At 42.1% G+C, this 19,056-nt stretch overlaps 1 protein-coding gene across 8 annotated transcripts in view; it reads right to left on the bottom strand.

The window, feature by feature from the left end:
- Positions 1-786: 786 nt before the first annotated feature.
- Positions 787-19,056, bottom strand: part of PMFBP1 (polyamine modulated factor 1 binding protein 1) — a 105,849-nt gene continuing 87,579 nt past the window's right edge. For 6 of the 8 annotated variants that reach the window (XM_072636473.1, XM_072636474.1, XM_072636478.1 and 3 more), the window contains 20 exons: positions 18,091-18,219; positions 17,379-17,510; positions 16,471-16,602; positions 15,710-15,769; positions 14,932-15,066; positions 14,130-14,192; positions 13,294-13,431; positions 9,946-10,008; positions 9,161-9,298; positions 8,966-9,028; positions 7,744-7,884; positions 6,878-7,015; positions 5,425-5,583; positions 4,251-4,409; positions 3,611-3,778; positions 3,388-3,450; positions 2,819-2,928; positions 2,236-2,316; positions 1,700-1,793; positions 787-1,040 (listed from right to left, as the gene is read on the bottom strand). In XM_072636473.1, coding sequence (XP_072492574.1) covers positions 969-1,040; positions 1,700-1,793; positions 2,236-2,316; positions 2,819-2,928; positions 3,388-3,450; positions 3,611-3,778; positions 4,251-4,409; positions 5,425-5,583; positions 6,878-7,015; positions 7,744-7,884; positions 8,966-9,028; positions 9,161-9,298; positions 9,946-10,008; positions 13,294-13,431; positions 14,130-14,192; positions 14,932-15,066; positions 15,710-15,769; positions 16,471-16,602; positions 17,379-17,510; positions 18,091-18,219 — 2,238 coding nt within the window. In that variant the 3' untranslated portion in view covers positions 787-968. The remainder of the gene's footprint in view (positions 1,041-1,699; positions 1,794-2,235; positions 2,317-2,818; positions 2,929-3,387; positions 3,451-3,610; positions 3,779-4,250; positions 4,410-5,424; positions 5,584-6,877; positions 7,016-7,743; positions 7,885-8,965; positions 9,029-9,160; positions 9,299-9,945; positions 10,009-13,293; positions 13,432-14,129; positions 14,193-14,931; positions 15,067-15,709; positions 15,770-16,470; positions 16,603-17,378; positions 17,511-18,090; positions 18,220-19,056) is intronic. The other 2 variants (XM_072636475.1, XM_072636480.1) reach the window with 2 other exon arrangements.

Raw genomic sequence — 19,056 nt, 5'->3', positions numbered from 1 at the left:
GGGAGGAGAAATGTCTTTTTTTTTTTTTGGTCCTCAAGTAGTTAATTACATGCCCTATTTACCTCCTTTTCCCATCTCTTCACTCCTCTCCACTCCCTCCCACCTCCATCCTGCCCTCCCAAAGAAAAACTCCCAAATCATCTTGAATCAAATACAAGAGAGCTAAGTATTGAGAAGTGAGAGCAAGTGTGTATAACATCTCTCTCTTAATTTGTTCAGAGAACACATTTTTCTTGGTGATTCACTATGAAAAGCATGGCATTAACTATTTCTCCCTAGGTCCTGCAGATTAGGAATGTGATTTCTACCACTCTAGTCAATGTAATGCAGTTTCACTTCAATAAAATAATGTGTATTTCCTGTGAATTTCATTATAATGGGATTTTACTGTATAGGAAAAAAAATATAAAAGGAGGATAGGATTATGGGGACTGAGGAGAAGGTAGCTAACGTGTACCCAACTCTCAAGTTGGAAAATCTGCATTAGGCTCACTGTTATGCCTTATCCTCTTTGGGACTTTTTTCCCCTTTCCCTTTCAAGGCTTAAAGTTTCTTATGTCTTTAGATCCTAAAAAGTTCATTTTCCTTTCCATGTGAATGATATCTTGTTGAAGTAAAAAAAAGACATCCAGAGGTTTGCTCTGAGGGTTGTTCATGAGTGGTGAAACACATCAATATAAATGGAAGAAACTTATCATTATTCTGCTCAGGATCAGGGAGGGTTGGGCTGGGGCATGACTCATGATCCTTGAAATAGGCAGAAGGATCAGGAGTCCTACTGAGACCTTCCATATGAAAAACATTTATTACAAATATCAATCTGATAGATACTAGTATGGAGGCTTGCTCCTTTGTGACTGTGGACAAAGCCAAAAAGCATTTGGGAGCAGAGGCAAAATAGGCAGGGTCCTTGCTGTAGCAGGTACTTGGTGAGAGCTGATTAAGGACAAATTACGAAGCTGTAAAACTCAGTTCTCTCCTGTGCACTGTGGCATGAGATGATACTCAATGCAAGGAATTGTAATATCATAATGAGGAACCTAGGAAGAAGCAGAAAATGACAATTTTGACTCAAGGAGAAAGAAAATCACATATTTTGAGGCAACTGGAAAGCTCAAAAGGCCAGATTTCTAGAATGACTTCTTCCCTCAGTTTACCCTGTGGTAAGGAAGAATGATGGAGATTTTAAAGGTGGCAGGAAAATACAATTGTAGCCTTGAGGTTTTCCTCAAGAAAGATTAAAAAGTCAAGATGGTGGAAATCTGATCTTGTACCTATGCAATAGGGTCTGAGCTAGGTTCTCTGAGTTTAAGGGTCTCTTCAGAGTTTATATTTCTAAATATGAGCCTAACAATATAGCACCTGATCCGGTCACATGTGAGCTACTAAGGTAGGTGTGAGTGTGTGTGTGTGTGTGTGTGTGTGTGTGTGTGTTTAGGTGGCTAAGAGCATTACTCTAGAGTGTTTCTCTAGAGTGGGGCGTCTTTTATTTCCTACCTCTCTGCCCCCACCCCCCAGGGGCAACCTGCCCTTCTCCAGTGATCAAACCACCTTTTGGTGGGCAGCAGGCACTATGTATAGGCATTGATCTCAAGTCAGGTGATGTGACTGCCATCTTTTTTTAGAGAGGCACCTGTAGTTTTCTTTCCATTGTTTGAGTTGAGTCTCCCTTTGGCTAAGGCCTGTGGATACTCCTTACCATCAGATGCTCACTTTCATGACACCTGTCATCTATTTCTCTCCTCAACTTCTTGTTTTCATGATGCAAATGGACCATCACGTTGTGGAGATGGCTATGGGAAAGGAAGAGGGTATACCAACAGTGTGTAAGTGTGGAACACAGGCATCTGGGAGGGATGGAAAGAGATACGATTCATGGAATTTGAAAGCTGCTGGAAGGGAACTTTAGAGATCACTGAGTTTTCCTTGATAAAGGGGGAACAGACCCCAGGAGTGAAGGGATCTATGTGGGACCACACATCCAGGGAGCAGCAGGGCCAGGATTACATCAGTTCTGTGATACTGCCTGATTTAGGGCCCAGCACTGCTTCCTTCCTTCCCTGAAACATGGAGAAAAAAAGAATTCATTGTGTCTCCTTTGGGCTTCTTGTTAGGTTTCAATGAAGAAAAGAGCTGCCCAATTTTTTTGTGAATTCCCTTCCGGGGCTCAGGGCAATGAGGAAGGAAAGGGTACATACCAAAGACATTTAGCCTTCAAAGAGTAGGGTGACTTACTCCTTTTCATCAGTCAGTTGACTAATGCATTGGACTTGCTCTCGGATCTTGGATCCTAATTTCTCGGTGTTATCTCTGTAACTAAATTCACAAGAGAAAATAATAGCTAGTCCAATCGCCCCCACAGGCAACTCTGTTCTCTTAGTCTGAAACACCATAGCTATCTTCTGCTGAGGTTAAGATTGATAGTTTCGAGGTTGAGAAGGCTGAGTTCTTGGCATGGTACCGGGGTGGTGGAGAGATAGGCCCGAGCCTCATTAGCAACCATAACATGGCAGGAAAAAATCCTTGAAAACCCAAGGGTTTTCATTACAAAATGAATTAAATTTTGATGAAATGATAAGAGGGATTCCTAGGTTGTCACAAAAAAGCTGCCTTTGGGCCCAATTCTATACCAGTTGGATGTTCCAGAACAGGCACTCCAAACCACTCTGGTCTAATCCTACTCATACTCAGTGTGAACTGGACCCAAAGGGCAGGGATTAGACTGTGTTTTTATGGGTACATTAGGCTCTATGTGGAATACCCCAGGGCAGTGAGGCTGAGCTGAAGTGTCATCTTGCTTGACATCTGTCCAACTTACTTTTGTTCCTTCACCCATTGATATACGTCAGATGCAACCGTTTCACTCTCCTGGTGAAGTCTCCAGGTATCCTTGTGCATACTCCCCAGGGTGTTCCGAAGGGCTTCCACCTGGGACAAGTGGAAAGGTAGGAAGTGGGAAAGAGGTAGGGGTATGGTCTATCTCCCTCCTAACTTCAGGTAAGGTCTGGTCTACCCCAAGGAGGAGGCCAGCTTTGTTACCTATTTCCTTGGTTTGAGGGCAGACTTTTAGAGTTTAGTAGTATAAACTAAACCAGGAGTAGTTATGGTTGGGAAGAAGATGGACAGGGGAAGAGCTCTTAACATGCCCAGAAGGAACTTCTCCAGCACTTTCCTCCCTAACCCCCTTCTGGATCCTAGTTTCTAAGTACTCCCACCCCTCCTTCCAGGTTTGGGCATTGTTTAAGTTAAGTGCCTGATCCTTGGTGTATGAGACCAGCCTTAAATCCCCATAGACCCCAGGGAAGGAACCACATCTCAGTAAAGTCAGGAGTGAGGTTAGAATGAGAGCTAACAAAACCTGCAGCTGCACCTCAGAGGCTCATGTACCTCACAGCTCATTGATATGTATCTTTCCTTTAAAATGGAGATTTCATCCTGTAGAAAGTCTTTCTGTCAAGAAAAGTCAGAAGATGACAGTCTACCACTATGCACATCCCCAACCTCACTCAGCTCATGGTGCAGACTTTGTGCACTGCCCCTGGCTTGTTCTTGGGCCCCAGGCTAGTGGGAGGGTTAAGAAGCTGGGCACAAGGAGGCTTGCCCCCGTTACCTTTTTTTCTTCTTCCCGTAGGTTCTCCTTGAGGGAGGCCATTTCCACCTTGAAGACCACAAGCTGCTCATCTTTGGCTGCCAAGAACTGGAGGTCATTCTCGTGTGTCTTTTGCCAGAAGGCCAACTGATAGTTCATATCTTCTATCTGCTGAATGAAGGCTTCGACCTACCCGAGGAAGCAGAGCCTGTGAGTTCAGGGTGTGGAACATTCTCTGGCCTAACAGTGTTTCCCTGCCCAGTCAGATGGTGAGCAAGTAAGGGTTAGGACCAGTTCAGGAAGAAAATACCCTTTTTCAAAACGTCTAACTGGATGGCAGAGGGCAGTGCTTACCTGAGGTTTTCAGACCTTCAAGGGCTCCCCAAACCAGCCCACATGAGCAGGGAGGTGGACAGACCAAGGGAAGGCGAGAAGGAAGGGATGGGTGAAGCTTATGGTTTGAGGTGTCAGGCAGTCCTGGGGCATCTTGGGAAAGTGGAGCTTGGGAAACTAGAGGGAGTCTGAGCAGCCGAAACAGTAGTAGCTGAGGCTGGGTCTGGCCAGACTTGTCCCTCAGGGCAGAAGGGCCAGATCCTTCCTACCCCAAGAGGTGGGCCAGGCAGGACCATGCCTGTCTCATGAGGCAGCCCAGCATCCTCACCTCTTCCTCACTCTGCTGGTGGAAGTCCTGGAGTTTCTTTAGCTGCCCGTTGAGCTTTTTCATGCGGTGCTTATAAGCACATGTCTCCTCCTCCAGCTGACATTTCTTTCTCCGGGTCTGCAGTAACTCTAGGCGAAGCTTGGCTGCCTCCTGCTTGGCCTGATTGAGTTTTGGGGCAGAGGCCAATGGGCTATGGTGAGCCCAGCTGCCTGGCCAACCTGCCTCCTTGGTTAAGGAGGAAGGACGTGGGGAAAGCTTTCCCAAGAGACCATGGACAGCATCTCATGGGAAGGACTACTCATGGGAGGACTACTTCCTTTTGGAAGGTTCTCCTTTTCTTTAGTGACAAAGCCTCTATTTATCTATTGCTTTTCTAAGTGGATTAGGAAAGAGAAAGGGAGAAGGTTAACAAAATGTTTATTTTTGAAAAATTGTTAGAATAATTTAGAATTATCATTTATTTTTACATTTATTATAATTATTATAATTATATTTATTTTTTTCTTATCCCCCAGCTTCTCCCCTCTCCTTCTAAAAACAAGCAAACAACAAAAACAAGATTAATAAAACATCTTTGTAATTAATTCGCATAGTTAAGGAAAACAAATTCTCACCACAGCCCAATCCCAAAAGGTGGGTCTCAAGTTTTTGCACCAGCAAACCAACTGAGCTGAGATTAGAAGGGAAACTGGGAGAGGGTTCTCTTTGCAGATCAATACACAATGGAAATGAATTACTGAGAGTATTAAAAACCTACAATTTCCCCTTCCCCTTCCCAAACCTTCTCTCCTTCTAATCCTGTGACTTTATTGGTTAGTTATATACTCTTAAGACAGCCCATCTTTATCACTTTCCTCTTTTCCGTCAAGTCCATCCACACTTGACCTTTGGTCCCCCCCAGGGCAAGGTTAAGAGCAGTCGGGTGCTGACTTTACCTTCAGGCCTTGAGGGTGGTGGTGCCTAGGAGGGGATTACAAGGAAATCCGATCCCCTATCGTTTGAGGTGCCAGATGCTTTGGCTTCCTGAATATTATGGTCAAAGCCAGTTGGATGATGATTCTCTGCCCCTGCTCTTCCATCAGTCCCTGTCCCCTGAATCCCCTGTCCCCTGGCCTGACCCCCCTCAAGCTCTATCTTGCTTCTGTACAAAGCGGATATGAGGTTATTTCCTAACCTTCTCCAGATCCTCCTTCAGATTGTCTTGGCAAATTGATGACTTTTGAGTTGACTTCAGAAAGCAGAGAGTATTTTTGAGGTTTTTCTTTTGCTCCTGTTTTTCAGCCTCTTGGAGATCATTTTGTGCATGGTTCAGAGCTTCTTTCTGGCACGCCACCTTAGGGAAGGGAATGCCATCATCCTTTTTCCAACTCTCACCACTAAGTACTTTTGGAGACCTTGGGTTGGATACTCACATGAAGCCTATTGTGACTTCTGTTTCTAGGCTCTGTTGATGACCAGTTTTCTTTTGGGGTAATGTTCCCCATTTCAGGAGTAGGGTGACATATTGGGGCCTGGTACATGATATGCTCAGAAGAGTGTTTTGTAAGTACTCTAGGTTAAGTATAAAAGTAAAACTCTGTGTACTTACACTGATGAGTTACGTTCTACATAACTCCCTAGAACTGTTGCTTTCTGGGAGGATTTTTCTTAGTGTTAGGAGTGACCTGAATATAAAGACAGGCTTAATATTAAAATTTTACACCCAGGCCTTAGATCAAGGAATGAAGTATGTGGTGTAGAGAAGCATTTGGAGTTGGAAGATCTGGTTTTCAGAGCCTGGTTTTGCCTCTTATTGATCTCTGGGCCTCAGGGGCTGCACCTATAGAATTGGAATAATATTATTTGCCCTGACCTCATAGGGTTCTAGTAAAGATCCAGTGAGATAATATATGTATAGTACTTTGTAAATATCAGCCACCATCATTATGATAAAAGTTGGGTTAAACCATTACCCACCTTTGTATGAGCAGGAAGGAAATCTCCTCATAGATATACTTGGCTTTCCATTCTCAGCACATCTGCATGTACATGTGTATACACACACACACACATACACACACACACACACACACACACACACACACAATCTGTTGTCTTTCAATGCTGTATTTCCTTCCAATTATTACAATGGTCAACACTTTGGATTTATGGGACCTATTCTTGTGGAACCTCAAGATGTTTGATCCTAGGAATTACTGTGTTGAGAAACTTAAGACTGGATGTTGTCTAACTTCCTAATACAGATAGTTTTAGGGTGAGACTATTCCTAAAATAAAATTTTTTGCTCTTTTGCCAAGAAAAGCATTTACTTTCTGAAGAAGCTAAGGAATATGGATTCAGGAGAAATGAGGCAATCCCTCAAAAGTCTAGAATTCATACTGAGAACTTGAGAAGAGACATGACTGAGAAATACCAAAGTGAAGTACTAAGAAGATACCAGCATGAGGAAAGAGACACTGGAAGCCAGAGGAGAAGTCACTGAGAAGTCTGTTAGAGGTGCTACTGTGAAGTGACCAGGGAAGCCAGGATTCATTTTCCTTCCCTGATGGAGGTGCCAGAGCTTCTCTGGGAATTACCTGGCAACCTGGTGATTGATTGCCCAGCATTCAGTTCTTTGCAATGCTCACCTCATTTTCCTTTACCTCGGTTGCCTTCTCAGCAGTCTCGAGCTTGTTTGTAGCTGACTCCAATTGCTTCGTACAATGTTTCAGTGCATCTCGGAGGATCCCGTTCTCCTCCTCTAGCTTACCCACTTTCTCCTTCTCCTACTCCCTCATTGATCAAATGAGATAATAGATGTAAAGTACATTGCAACTCTTAAAGCATTATATATAAATGTGACCTGTTACTAGTATTGTTATTTAAGAGCAAAGTGCATTCTGGCTACCATTCTCTACGATTCCACCTTTCCTCTAGTGATACCTTGGGCCCTATCTTCATTGCCTCTTTTTTAATTCTTCTAAAAATTTCTTTCTTGCCAAGAAAACTGAGGCAAGTTTAGTTGGAAAAGAAATGATCTCAGTTTTCCTTTTCCTTTCTTCCTCACATTTTGGAAATTAGGGTAAGTAATCATCTGCTTCCGCTCTTACCCATTTCCCATTTGGTTTCCATGTTTAAAAACAACTGAGTAATCAGACATTGCCAGATGAAAATAAAATAGGAGTAGGAAATGCCATGTTGGGGGCTTGTTTGGGGAATCGCACTATATCAGTCAATCAATCAATATTAAAGTCCTCCCTATGTAAAGAAAGAAGATACCTCTCTTTGAGTCATTAACTGGTATATCAGAGTGAAACCTTGAATTGACAAGTTGCTAGGTAGGGGTGAATGTTGACCAGGAAGTCTAGAAATGAGCTTGGTCATAGGATTTGAGGTGTTAGTAATTTACTAGCTTTTATACATCTGTGACAAAGTATGGGTGGCCTTGATTACAGAATGATCGCTCAGAGCTGTTTCTCTTCCCCACCATTGTGGTGCTCTTGGATCTGCTCACCTTTTCTGCCTGCTGTTGGATCTTCTTAGCAGCACTAAGCTTTCTTGTAGGTGAATCACTTTGCTGTGAATAACATTGCACCTCATCTGAGAGACTCTGGTTCTCATTCTCAGGCTCACTCAATCTGTCCTCCTTCAACTCCTCATTGAAGAAAAAATACCCAGACATCAGAAATTATCTGCCACATGCTCACATCTATCACCCAGAGCCATAGTTCCATACTTCAGCCTGTGACTTCTTGGCCTGTTTTCATCAATCTCTTTGACCTCTTCTACAAACTTTTACAAAGACAACGGGAGTGAGTTACTTGAAAAACTGACTGTCTTAGCATTCTTTTTGCTCACTTCCTCACTCACAAAATGAGAATGAGGGTAGGTAGCTAGCTTACTGCTTTTCACTGCCACATATTTCTTCTTTAGTTTTCAATTTTAAAACAACCAGCCAGCCAGTTAACCAGCCTCAAATAGGAGGTGGGAAAAGGTGGTACCAAGGTGCAGGGTATTTGGGGCTTTCTTGTAGGTGAGTCCTGTTGCAATGGATAATATTGCATCTCATCTGGGAGGCTCTGGTTCTCATCCTTGGGCTCATTCAATTTGTCCTATATCTAGACCCAAACATCAGGAATTGTGTGTCACCTAAAATGCTTGCATTTTATTGCCCTGAGTAGCAGCCCTACATTTTATCCTGTAATGTCTTGGCCTGTTCTCATCAATCTCTTTGACTTCTACAAAATCTTGCAAAGAAAACGAGTTTATTTGGAAAACTGATTGTTTTAACTTTTTTCTTCTCTCTCCCTCTTTTAAAAGTAGCAACAAGGGTAGGTAGCTTCCTATTATCCACTGCCTTCCATTATTTCTCCTTTGCTTTCCAGCTCAAAACCAACTAACCAACCAGTTTTCCAACCTCAAAGAGGATGTGGTACCAAGGTGCAGGTGATTTGGGGCTCCTATTAAATACATATTATCCTCAAGTTTTCTACATAAAGAAATGACTTTTATTTCAGAGAGTGTGACATGAAAGTGAAACCTGGCTTGGGTGGGAGGCTAGGTAGGTTTGGATGCTGACCAGAAAGCCAAGAAATGAGCTTAGTTATAGGATTTAGTTGTTAGCTGCTTACTGGGGAATGATAGCTCTGTGACAAAGGATGGATGTCTAGATGATAGAAGGACTTTCTAGAGCTGTCCCCTTTCCCTGCCACTATGGTACTCTTTGCTCTGCTTACCTTTTCTGCCTGAGGTTGGATATTCTTCTCAGCAGAACAGCATCTTCTTGTAGGTGAGTCCCGCTGCAGTGGATAATTTTACATCTTACCCCTGAGACTCTGGTTGTCTTCCTCATACCCATAGCATATACACTTCTCGTGCTATGCAGAGTTGTCACTGTTACCCACCACTGTAGTGTTTTTGAGTTGGCTCACCTTTTCTGCATGTGGTTGGATCTTTTTCTCAGCAGAACTGTGTCTTCTTGTAGGCAAGTCCTGTTTCAATGCATAATACTCCATCTTTTCTGGGACACTCTGGCTGTCCTCCTCAGGCTCACAGCATCTGTCTTTTTCCTACTTGTTGTTGAAGAACAAAGCCCCAGACATCAAGAATAACCTGCCACCTAAAATACCCCCAACACCCTGAGCCACAGTCTCATACTTTATCAAGTGAGGTTTGGCCTATTATTCTTATCAATCTCTTCGATCTTTTCTAATTCTTCTGAAGAAAATGGAAATGAATTTAGTCAGAAAACTGACTGTTTTGACTTTCTTTATCCAAATTTCCTCATTCATACAGGAAGAGAAAGGAGGTAATCAGCCTTCTGCTCTCCACTTCCACCATTTCTCCTTTGGTTTAAACTCTTTCCCAACCAAGCAAGTAACCAGGTAGCCAGTATCAAATAGGAAGTGGGGAAAGGTGGTAGGTGCAAAGGTCCAGGTGGTTTGATGCTCTATCTCTTAAAAGACTCTCCTTACATGGTGAAAGTATTGACCTCAGTGAGTGAGACATGAAAGTGAAACCTGGCTTTGGTAGGAGGATAAGTAAGGTTGGATGCTGACCAGGAAAGCAAAGAATGAGCTTGATCCTAGGATTCTGAGTGTTAGCTATTTACTGGGGAATGATAGCTCTGTGACAAAGGATAGATGTCTAGATTACAGAATGACTGTCTAGAGCTGTCTCCTTTCCCCACCATTTTGGTTTTCCCTGATCTGCTCACCTTTTCTGCCTGTGAATGGATCATCTTCTTAGCAGAACCGCATCTTCTTGTAGATAAGTCACACTACAATGGATAATATTACATCTTATCCCTGAGACCCTGTTTGTCCTTCTCATGCCCATAGCATCTATACTTCTCCTACTCGTGTTTGAAGAACAAAGCCCCAGACATCAGAAATGATTTGTTAGCTTAAATGCTCACCTGCAGCACCCTGAGGCACAGTCTCTGCCTTTCATCCTGTGATATCTTGGCCTTTTTCCATCAATCACCTTGACCCTTTCTACAAACTCTTTCTATGAGAGAGTAAGTTTGGGTGGAAAATAGACTGTTTTGATTTTGTTTTTGCTCTCTTCCTCCTTCATATATTAAGAATGTGGGTAGATAGTCTTCTGCCCTCCACTCCCACCCATTTCTCCTTTGGTTTCCAGGTGTAAAATAACCAATCAATGAACCGGTTAGGTAACCTCAAATAGGAGGTGGGAAAAGGTGGTGTCAGGGTCCAAGTGGTTTGGTGTTCCTCTTAAATCTATATTTTTAAAAGCATTCCCTACATGGTGAAAGATGAACTTTTCCTCAGTAAGTGTAACATGAAAGTGGAACCTGGGGGGGGGGGGGGGGGCAGAACCAAGATGGTGGACTAATAGCACACACTTAATAGAGCTCTGCCCCCAAGCCCAGCCAAATACCTGTTAAAAAATGGTTCTAAAAAAATTTGGAGCTGCAGAACCCACAGAATGACAGAATGAAGCAAATCTGCAGCCAAAGACAGCTTGGAAGGTCACCAGGAAGTATCTAGTGCACCAAGCAGGAGCAGAGCATAGATGACAGTCCAGAGTGGGCTGCACTGGACCTGAGCAGGCCTTGGGGAAACTGAATCTGTCACACCTGTGGCAATTTCCAGACTTCAGGACCCCAAAAATCAGAGGACAAATTGGAAGGTCAGTGGGAAAAGCCTGTGGGACCAGTGCAGGAGAGTGGAATGGTGGGGCCCCAGCCCCAGCATGCCTGAGGGGAGAGGGGTGAAGGAACCCGCAGCAGCCACAACAGCTGCAGGGGCAGCTGCCGCCACTGTTTCTGGAGCTCTAGGCCCACAGATTGTGGTGGGGATCGAGCTGCTGACAATACACCCCCCCACCCCCACTGGAAGCAGAGAACTGCCTTGATAAAGAGGTCAAAAGTCAAATAAATGAGTGGGGAAATGAACAAAAACTGGAAAAAGAATCAGACTATAGAATCTTACTTTGGGGATAAGGAGGACCAAAGTATGCTAACAGAAGAAAACAAAGTCAAAGCTCCTCTATCAAAACCCTCCAAGAAAAATATAAATTTGTCTCAGGCCATGGAAGAACTCAAAAAGGATTTTGAAAATCAAGTAAGAGAAGTACAGCAAAAATTGGGAAGAGAAGTGAGAGTGATGCAAGAAAATCATGAAAAATGAGTCAACCACTTGCTAAAGGAGACCCAAAAAAATGTTGAAGAAAATAACACTTTAAAAAAATAGACTAAACCAAATGTCAAAAGAGATCCAAAAAGCCAATGAGGAAAAGAATGCCCTAAAAAAGCAGAATTGGCCAGATGGAAAAGGAGATCCAAAAGCTCACTGAAGAAAATAATTCCTTAAAGAATAGAATGGAGCAGATGGAAGCTAATGACTTTATGAAAAATCAAGAAATTATAAAAAAACCCCAAAGGAATGAAAAAATAGCAGACAGTGTCAGCTATCTCATTGGAAAAACAACTGACCTGGAAATAGATCCAGGAGAGACAATTTAAAAACTATGGGATTACCTGAAAGCCATGATCAAAAAAAGAGCCTAAACATCATCTTTCATGAAATTATCAAGGAAAACTGCCCTGATATTCTAGAACCAGAGGGCAAAATAAATATTGAAAGAATCCACCAATCACCTCCTGAAAGAGATCCAAAAAGAAAAACTCCTAGGAATATTTTTGCCAAATTCCACAGTTCCCAAGTCAAGTAGAAAATATTGCAAGCGTCCAGAAAGAAACAAGTCAAGTATTGTGGAAATGCAATCATGATAACACAAGATCTAGCAGGTTTTACATTAAGGGATCAGAGGTCTTGGAATATGATATTCCAGAAGTCAAAGGAGCTAGTATTAAAACCAAAAATCACCTACCCAGCAAAACTGAATATAATACTTCAGGGGAAAAAAATGGTCATCCAGTGAAATGGAGGACTTTCAAGCATTCTTGATGAAAAGACCAGAGCTGAATAGAAAATTTGACTTTCAAACACAGGAATCAAGAGAAGCATGAAAAGGTAAACAGGAAAGAGAAATCATGAGGGACTTACTAAAGTTGAACTGTTTACATTCCTACATGGAAAGATAATATTTGTAACTCTTGAGACTTCTCAGTATTTGGTTAGTTGGAGGGATTATATACATATAGACAGTGCATAGGATGAGTTGAATAGGAAGGGATGATATAAAAAAAAATTAAGGGGTTAGAGAGGAATATATTGGGAGGAGAAAGGGAGAAATGGATTGGGGCAAATTATCTCATAAAAGAGGTAAGAAAAAGCTTTAATGAAGCTTACTCTCATCACATTTGGGTTAAGGAGGGAATAATATGCATATTCAATTTGGTATGAAACTATATTACACTACAGGAAAGTAGGGGAGAAGGGGATAAGTGGGATGTGGGAGGGATGATAGAAGGGAGGGCAAATGGGAGGAGGGGTAATTAGAAGTAATCACTTTTGGGGAAGGACAAGGTCAAAAGAGAGAATAGAATAAATGGGGGGCAGGATAGGATGGAGGGAAATATAGTTAGCCTTTCACAACATGACTTTTATGGAAGTCTTTTGCATAACTACACATATATAACCTGTATTGAATTGCTTGCCTTCTCAATGGGGAGGGAGGAAAGGAAAGAAGCTGGAACTCAAAGTTTTAAAAATGAATGTTAAAAATTGTTTTTACATGCAACTGGAAAATAAGAAATACAGGTAATGAGGTATAGAAATCTATCTTGCCCTACAAGAAAATAGAGGAGATGGGGATAAGGAAAGGGAGGGGTGTGACAGAAGGAAGGGCAGATTGGGGGAGAAAATTTAGAACTCAATCTTGTGGAAACTAAAAATACACAAATAAATTAAAAATAAATAAAACAAAAAGAAAGTGGAACCTGGCTTTGGTAGGAGGGTAGGTAGGTTTGGATGGTTAGTCAAAAGCCTAGGATTGAGTTAGTGGTAGGATTTTAGGAGTTGGTTACTTACTAGGGAGGATACCTCTCTAAGAAAGGATAGATGGCTAGATTATACAATGACTATGCAGAGTTGTCACTGCTCTGTACTACTGTGGTGTTTTTGAATCTGCTTACCTTTTCTGCCTGTGGTTGGATCATCTTCTCAGCAGAACTGTGTCTTCTTGTAGGTGAGTCTCGTTTCAGTGGATAATATTCCATGTTTTCCTGGACACTATGGTTGTCATCTTCAGACTCAGACGATCTGTCCTTTTCCTACTTGTCATTGCAAAAAAAAAAAAAAAAAAAAAAAAAAGACCCAAACATCAGGAATTACCTGCCACCTAAAATCCTCACCCCAACACCCTGAGCTACAGTCTCACACTTCATTCTGTGACTTCTTGGCCTATTCTCATCAATCTCTTTGACCTCTTCTGCTAACTCTTACAAAGACAACATGAGTGAGTTGAGTTGGAAAACTGCCTGTTTTGACTTTTTCCAAATTTCCTCACTCATAGAGGGAGAGAGAAAGTATGTAGTCAGTTTCCTGCTCTCCACTTCCACCATTTCTCCTTTGGTTTTCAACTTTAAGACTGTGAAGCCAAGTAACCAGGTAGCCAACATCAAACAGAAAGTGGGGGGAAAAGTGGTGGGGTGCAAAGGTCCAGATGGTTTGATTCTCTTATTTTAGGGCTCTATATTTTAAAAACTTTCCCTACATGGTGAAAGTGTTGTTTTTTCCTTCAGTGGGTGGGATAAGAAAGTGAAACCTGGCTTTGGTAGGAGGATAAGTAAGATTGGATGCTGACCAGGAAAGCTGGGAATGAACTTGGTCTTAGGATTTTGGGTGTTAGCTACTTACTGGGGAGTGATAGCTCTGTGACAAAAGATAGATGTCTAGATTACGGAATGACTGTCTAGAGCTGTCTCCTTTCCCCACCGTTTTGGTTTTCCACCTTTTCTGGTCTGCTCACCTTTTCTGCCTGTGGTTGAATCTTCTTCTCAGCAGAACTATGTCTTCTTGTAGGTGAGTCCCACTGCAATGGATAATTTTACATCTTATCCCTGAGACTCTGGTTGTCCTCTTCATGCCCATAGCATCTATACTTCTCCTACTTCTCTTTGAAGAATAAAGTCCCAGGAATCAGGAATGATTTGCCAGCTTGAATGTTCACCCCCAGCACCCTGAGGCACAGTCTCTACCTTTCATCCTGTGATATCTTGGCCTTTTTCCCTTAATCATCTTGACCCTTTCTACAAACTCTTTCAATGAGAATTAGAGTGAGTTTGGGTGGAAAATAGCCTGTTTTGACTTTGTTTTTGCCTACTTCCTCTCTCATATAATAGAAATGAGTACAGATAGCCTCCTGCCCTTCACTGCACCCATTTCTCCTTTGGTTTTCATCTGTAAAACAACCAACCAATGAACCATTTAGGTAACCTTAAATGGGAGGTGGGAAAAGGTGGTGTCAGAGTCCAGGTGTTTTGGGGTTCCTCTTAAATCTATATTTTTAAAAGCATTCCCTACATGGAAAAAGAAGTGAACTTTTCCTCAGTTAGTGTGACATGAAAGTGGAACCTGACTTTGGTAGGAGGATAGGTAAGTTTGCATGGTGACTCAGAAGCCTAGGATTGAACTTAGTTGTAGGATTTTCGGAGTTGATTACTTACTGGGGAGTGATACCTCTCTAAGAAAGGATGGATGGCTAGATTACACAATGACTATGCAGAGTTGTCACTGCTCCATACCACTGTGGTGTTTTTGAATCTGCTCACTTTTTCTGCCTGTGGTTGGATCTTCTCAGCAAAACTGAGTCTTCTTGTAGGTGAATCCCATTTTAATGGATAATACTGTGTCTTATCCCTGAGACTCTCGTTGTCATCCTTGGGCTCAGACCATCTATCCTTTTCCTACTTGTCATTGAAGAACAAAGCCCCAGACATTAGGAATTACTTGCCATCTAAAATTCTCAGCCCATCCCCTTGAGCCTCATTTCCACCCCTCATCCTTTGATATTTTGGCCTGTTCTCATCGGTTTCTTTTACCTCTTCAACAGACTCTTGCAAGGAAAATGGAAGTAAATTTTATTGGAAATGTGACTATCTTGATTTTCTTTTTTAAAATTTTCTCACTCATTGAGGAGCAGCAAGAGTAGGTAGCCTCCTACTCTCTATTCCCACCCATTTCTCCTTTGATTTTCTGCTCTAAAACAACCAGCAACTAATAAGTTAGTGAGAAAAGGTGGTGGAAGTTTCAGTTCATTGGACATTCATATTTTAGGGCTCTGCATTTTAAATACTTTCACTACATGGTGAAAGTATTGACCTTTGCCTCAGTGAGTGTGACATGAAATTCAAACCTGGCTTTGGTAGGAGGATAAGTAAGCTTGGATGCTGACCAGTAAGCCTAGGCATGAACTTGGTCACAGGATTTTTGCTGTTAGTTGCTAACTGGGGAATGATAACTCTGACAAATGATAGATGTCTAGGTTACAGAATGACTGTCCAGAACTGTCCCTTTCTCCATCATTGTGGTGATCTTGGGTCTGCTCACCCTTTCTGCCTGCTGGTGGGTATTTTTCTGAGCGGAACTGAATCTTCTTGTAGGTGAGTCCTGTTTCAATGGATAATATTGCGCCTTATCCCTGAGAATCTGTTTGTCATCCTTGGGCTTATACAATGTCTTTGTCCTACTCATCACTGAAAAGTAAAACCTCAGACATCAGCAGTTACCTGCCATGTAAAATGCTCATCTCCCAATGCCTTTAATCACAGTTCCCCACTTCATCCTGTGACACGTTGACTTACTCTTATTGATCTCTTTGACCTCTTCTATAAACTCTTACAGAGAAAATGGGAGTGAGTTTGATTGGGACAGTGTGTTGACTTGCTTTTTTCTAATTTCCTCCCTTACAGAGGAGGAGTGAGAATAGGTAGCCTCCACCCCTGCACTCCCTCCTTTGGTTTTCAACTCTAAAACAACCAAGCAACTAACCAGATAAACAAGCTCAAATTGGAAGTGGGAAAAGGTGATGAAAAGGTTCAGGTGATTTAGAGGTCCTCATAAAAAATTCCCGGTATGGAGAAAGAAGTGACCTTTTACCTTAGTGAATGTGATGTGAAAATGAAACCTAGCTTTGCAGAAGGATGAGTAAGGTTGGATGCTCACCAGGAAAGCTAGGAGTGAACTTGGTCATAGGATTTTAGTTGTTAGCCACTTTCTGGGGAGTGATAGCTTTGTGACAAAGGGTGGGTATCTAGATTACAAGGTTATTGTTTGGAGCTATCCCCATTTTCCACCACTGTGGTACTTACCCTTTCTGATTGGTGTTGGATCTTCTCAGTAAAACTGAATTTTCTTATAGGTGAATCTCGTGAAAATAGATAATCTTGCAACTCTTCAGAGAGACTCTCGTCATCCTCAGGCTCATATGATCTCTCCTTCTCCTACTCCTCATTGAAGAACAAAGTCCCAGAAGTCAGGAATTACCTGCCACCTAAAAGGCTCACCCCTCACCCCCCAACACCTTGAGCCACAGTCCCACATTTCTTCCTATGAGATCTTGAAAATTTTCTTTAATCACTTCAACCTCTTCTACAAACTTACAAAGAAAATTGGAGTCAGTTTGGTTGGAGATCTGACATTCTTTTTGGTATTTTTTCTAACCTGCTCTTTCACAGAGGAGCATGTAGATTAGTCATTCTCCAGCCCTGCACTCCCACCCATTTCTCCTTTGGTTTTCAGCTCCAAAACAACCAAGCCACCAACCAGGTAGCCAACCTCAAACAGGAAGTGGGAAAAGATGGTGCAAAGGTCCAGGTGCTTTGACGCTACTATTTTAGGGCTCTCTATGTTAGAACACTCTCCTTACAGGGTGAAAGTATTGACCTTTTTCCTCAATTTGACATGAATGTGAAACCTGGCATTGGTAGGAGGATAAGTAAGTTTAGACCAGAAAGCCTAGGAATGAGCATGTTCATAGGGTATGAAGCTTTGCTTCTGTTAATGTAACATGAAAGTGAGAACCGATTTTGATAGGAGGAAAATTAGGATTAGATTCTGACTAGGAAGCCTATGAATGAACTTATTCATTGTATTTTAGATGTTAGTTACTTAGGAGGGAGTGATACCTCTTTAAGAAGTGATGGCTGACTAGATTACAGAGTGATTGTCTAGAGCTGTCTCCCTTCCCTGCCATTATGGTGGTCCAGACCCTGCTCACCTTTTCTGCCTGCTGTTGGATCCTCTTCTCAGCAGCACTGTGTCTTCTTGTAGGGGAGTCCTTTTTCGATGGATAATACTGCCTCTTTTCCTGGAGATTCTGGTTTTCATCCTCAGGCTCGTAGGATCTGTCCTACTCGTCATTGAAGTACAAAGCCTCAGACGCCAGCAATTACATGCCACATAAAATGCTAGCATTTATTGGGCTGAGCCACAGTGTAACATTTCACCATGTGATGTCTTAGTCTGTTTTCGTCAATTTCTTTGACTTCACTCACCAAGGAGCAGTGAGAGTAGGTAGCCTCCTTCCCTCCATTCCCACCCATTTTCCTTTTGATTTTCAACTCTACAACAAACCCACAAAACAGTTAGCCAACCTCATGTAGGATGTGAGAAAAGGTGATGCCAAGACCCAGGTGGTTTGGGGCTCCTATTTTTTGGCTCTTTATTTAAACAAAAACTCTTACTATATGGAGGAAGAAGTGACCTTTGCTTCAGTGACTGTGATGTGAAAGTAACACCTAGATCGTATAGTAGAATAGGTAGAGTGTGATGTTGACCAGGAAATCTAGGATGGAGCCTGTCTTGGCATTTGAAGTTTTAGTTTCTTGGTGGGGAGTGGTACCTTTCTGACAAAGGATGGTTTCTATATTACGGTCACTGTCCAGAACTATTCCCCTTCTCCACATTATGGTGCTTCTGGATCTGCTCACCTTTTCTGCCTGTTGTCGGATCTTCTCAGCAGCACTGTGTCTTCTTGTAGGTGAGTCCTTTTGTGATGGATAATGCTGTCTCTTTTCCTGGAGATTCTGGTTTTCATCCTCAGGCTCGTAGCATCTGTCCTACTTGTCATTGAAGAACAAAGCCCCAGATGCCAGCAATTACATGCCACATAAAATACTAATCATACCTATTGTACTGAGCCACACACAGTCCAACATTTCATCATGTGACGTCTTAGTCTGTTCTCATCAATTTCTTTGACCTCTTCTAAAAACTCTTGCAAAGAAAATTTATTTGGTGAGTTTGGTTGAAGAACTGTCTTGATCTTTTTTATCCTCCCAGTTTCTCTCTCACATAGTAGGAACAAAGGTTGGTAGCTTCCTATCTTCCTCTATCACCATTTATCCTTTGGTTTTTAGCTCTGAAACAACCAACCAACCAACTAGCTAGTTAGCTAACAGGAGGAGGGAAAAGGGGGTACCAATATCAAGGTGGTTTTGGGCTCCTGTTAAATCTATATTTTTAAAAATGATCCCTACATGGAAAGAAATGACATATGCCTCTGGGAGTGTGACATGAAAATGAATCCTGGCTTTGGTAAGAGAATAGGTAGTGTTGGATATTGACCAGCAAGCCTAGGAATTAGCTTGGTTATAGGATTTTAGCTGTTAAGTACTTACTGTGGAATGATACGTCTGTGACAAAGGATAGGTGGCTTGATTACTGAGTGAATATCCAGGGCCCAGTCTTGTGGGTCCACTAGCTTCTGTTCACCTTTCCTTTGTTCTTTTTTTTTTTTTTTTAATAATTTACTTTAAACTTCAATGCTAAAGCTTAATTTTTCCCTAATAAATTCTATTCCTAATCTTTATGCTTGTGTGTATCTCTTATTTTCAATCCCTCTGACTCTACTTTACTTCTACCTGCTACCTTGCCCTCCTGTTGTTTAAGTTAGT

Source organism: Notamacropus eugenii, chromosome 1 (genome assembly GCF_028372415.1).
Source record: "Notamacropus eugenii isolate mMacEug1 chromosome 1, mMacEug1.pri_v2, whole genome shotgun sequence".
Lineage (NCBI taxonomy): Eukaryota > Metazoa > Chordata > Mammalia > Diprotodontia > Macropodidae > Notamacropus > Notamacropus eugenii.
This window is presented reverse-complemented; position numbering and strand designations above follow the sequence as displayed.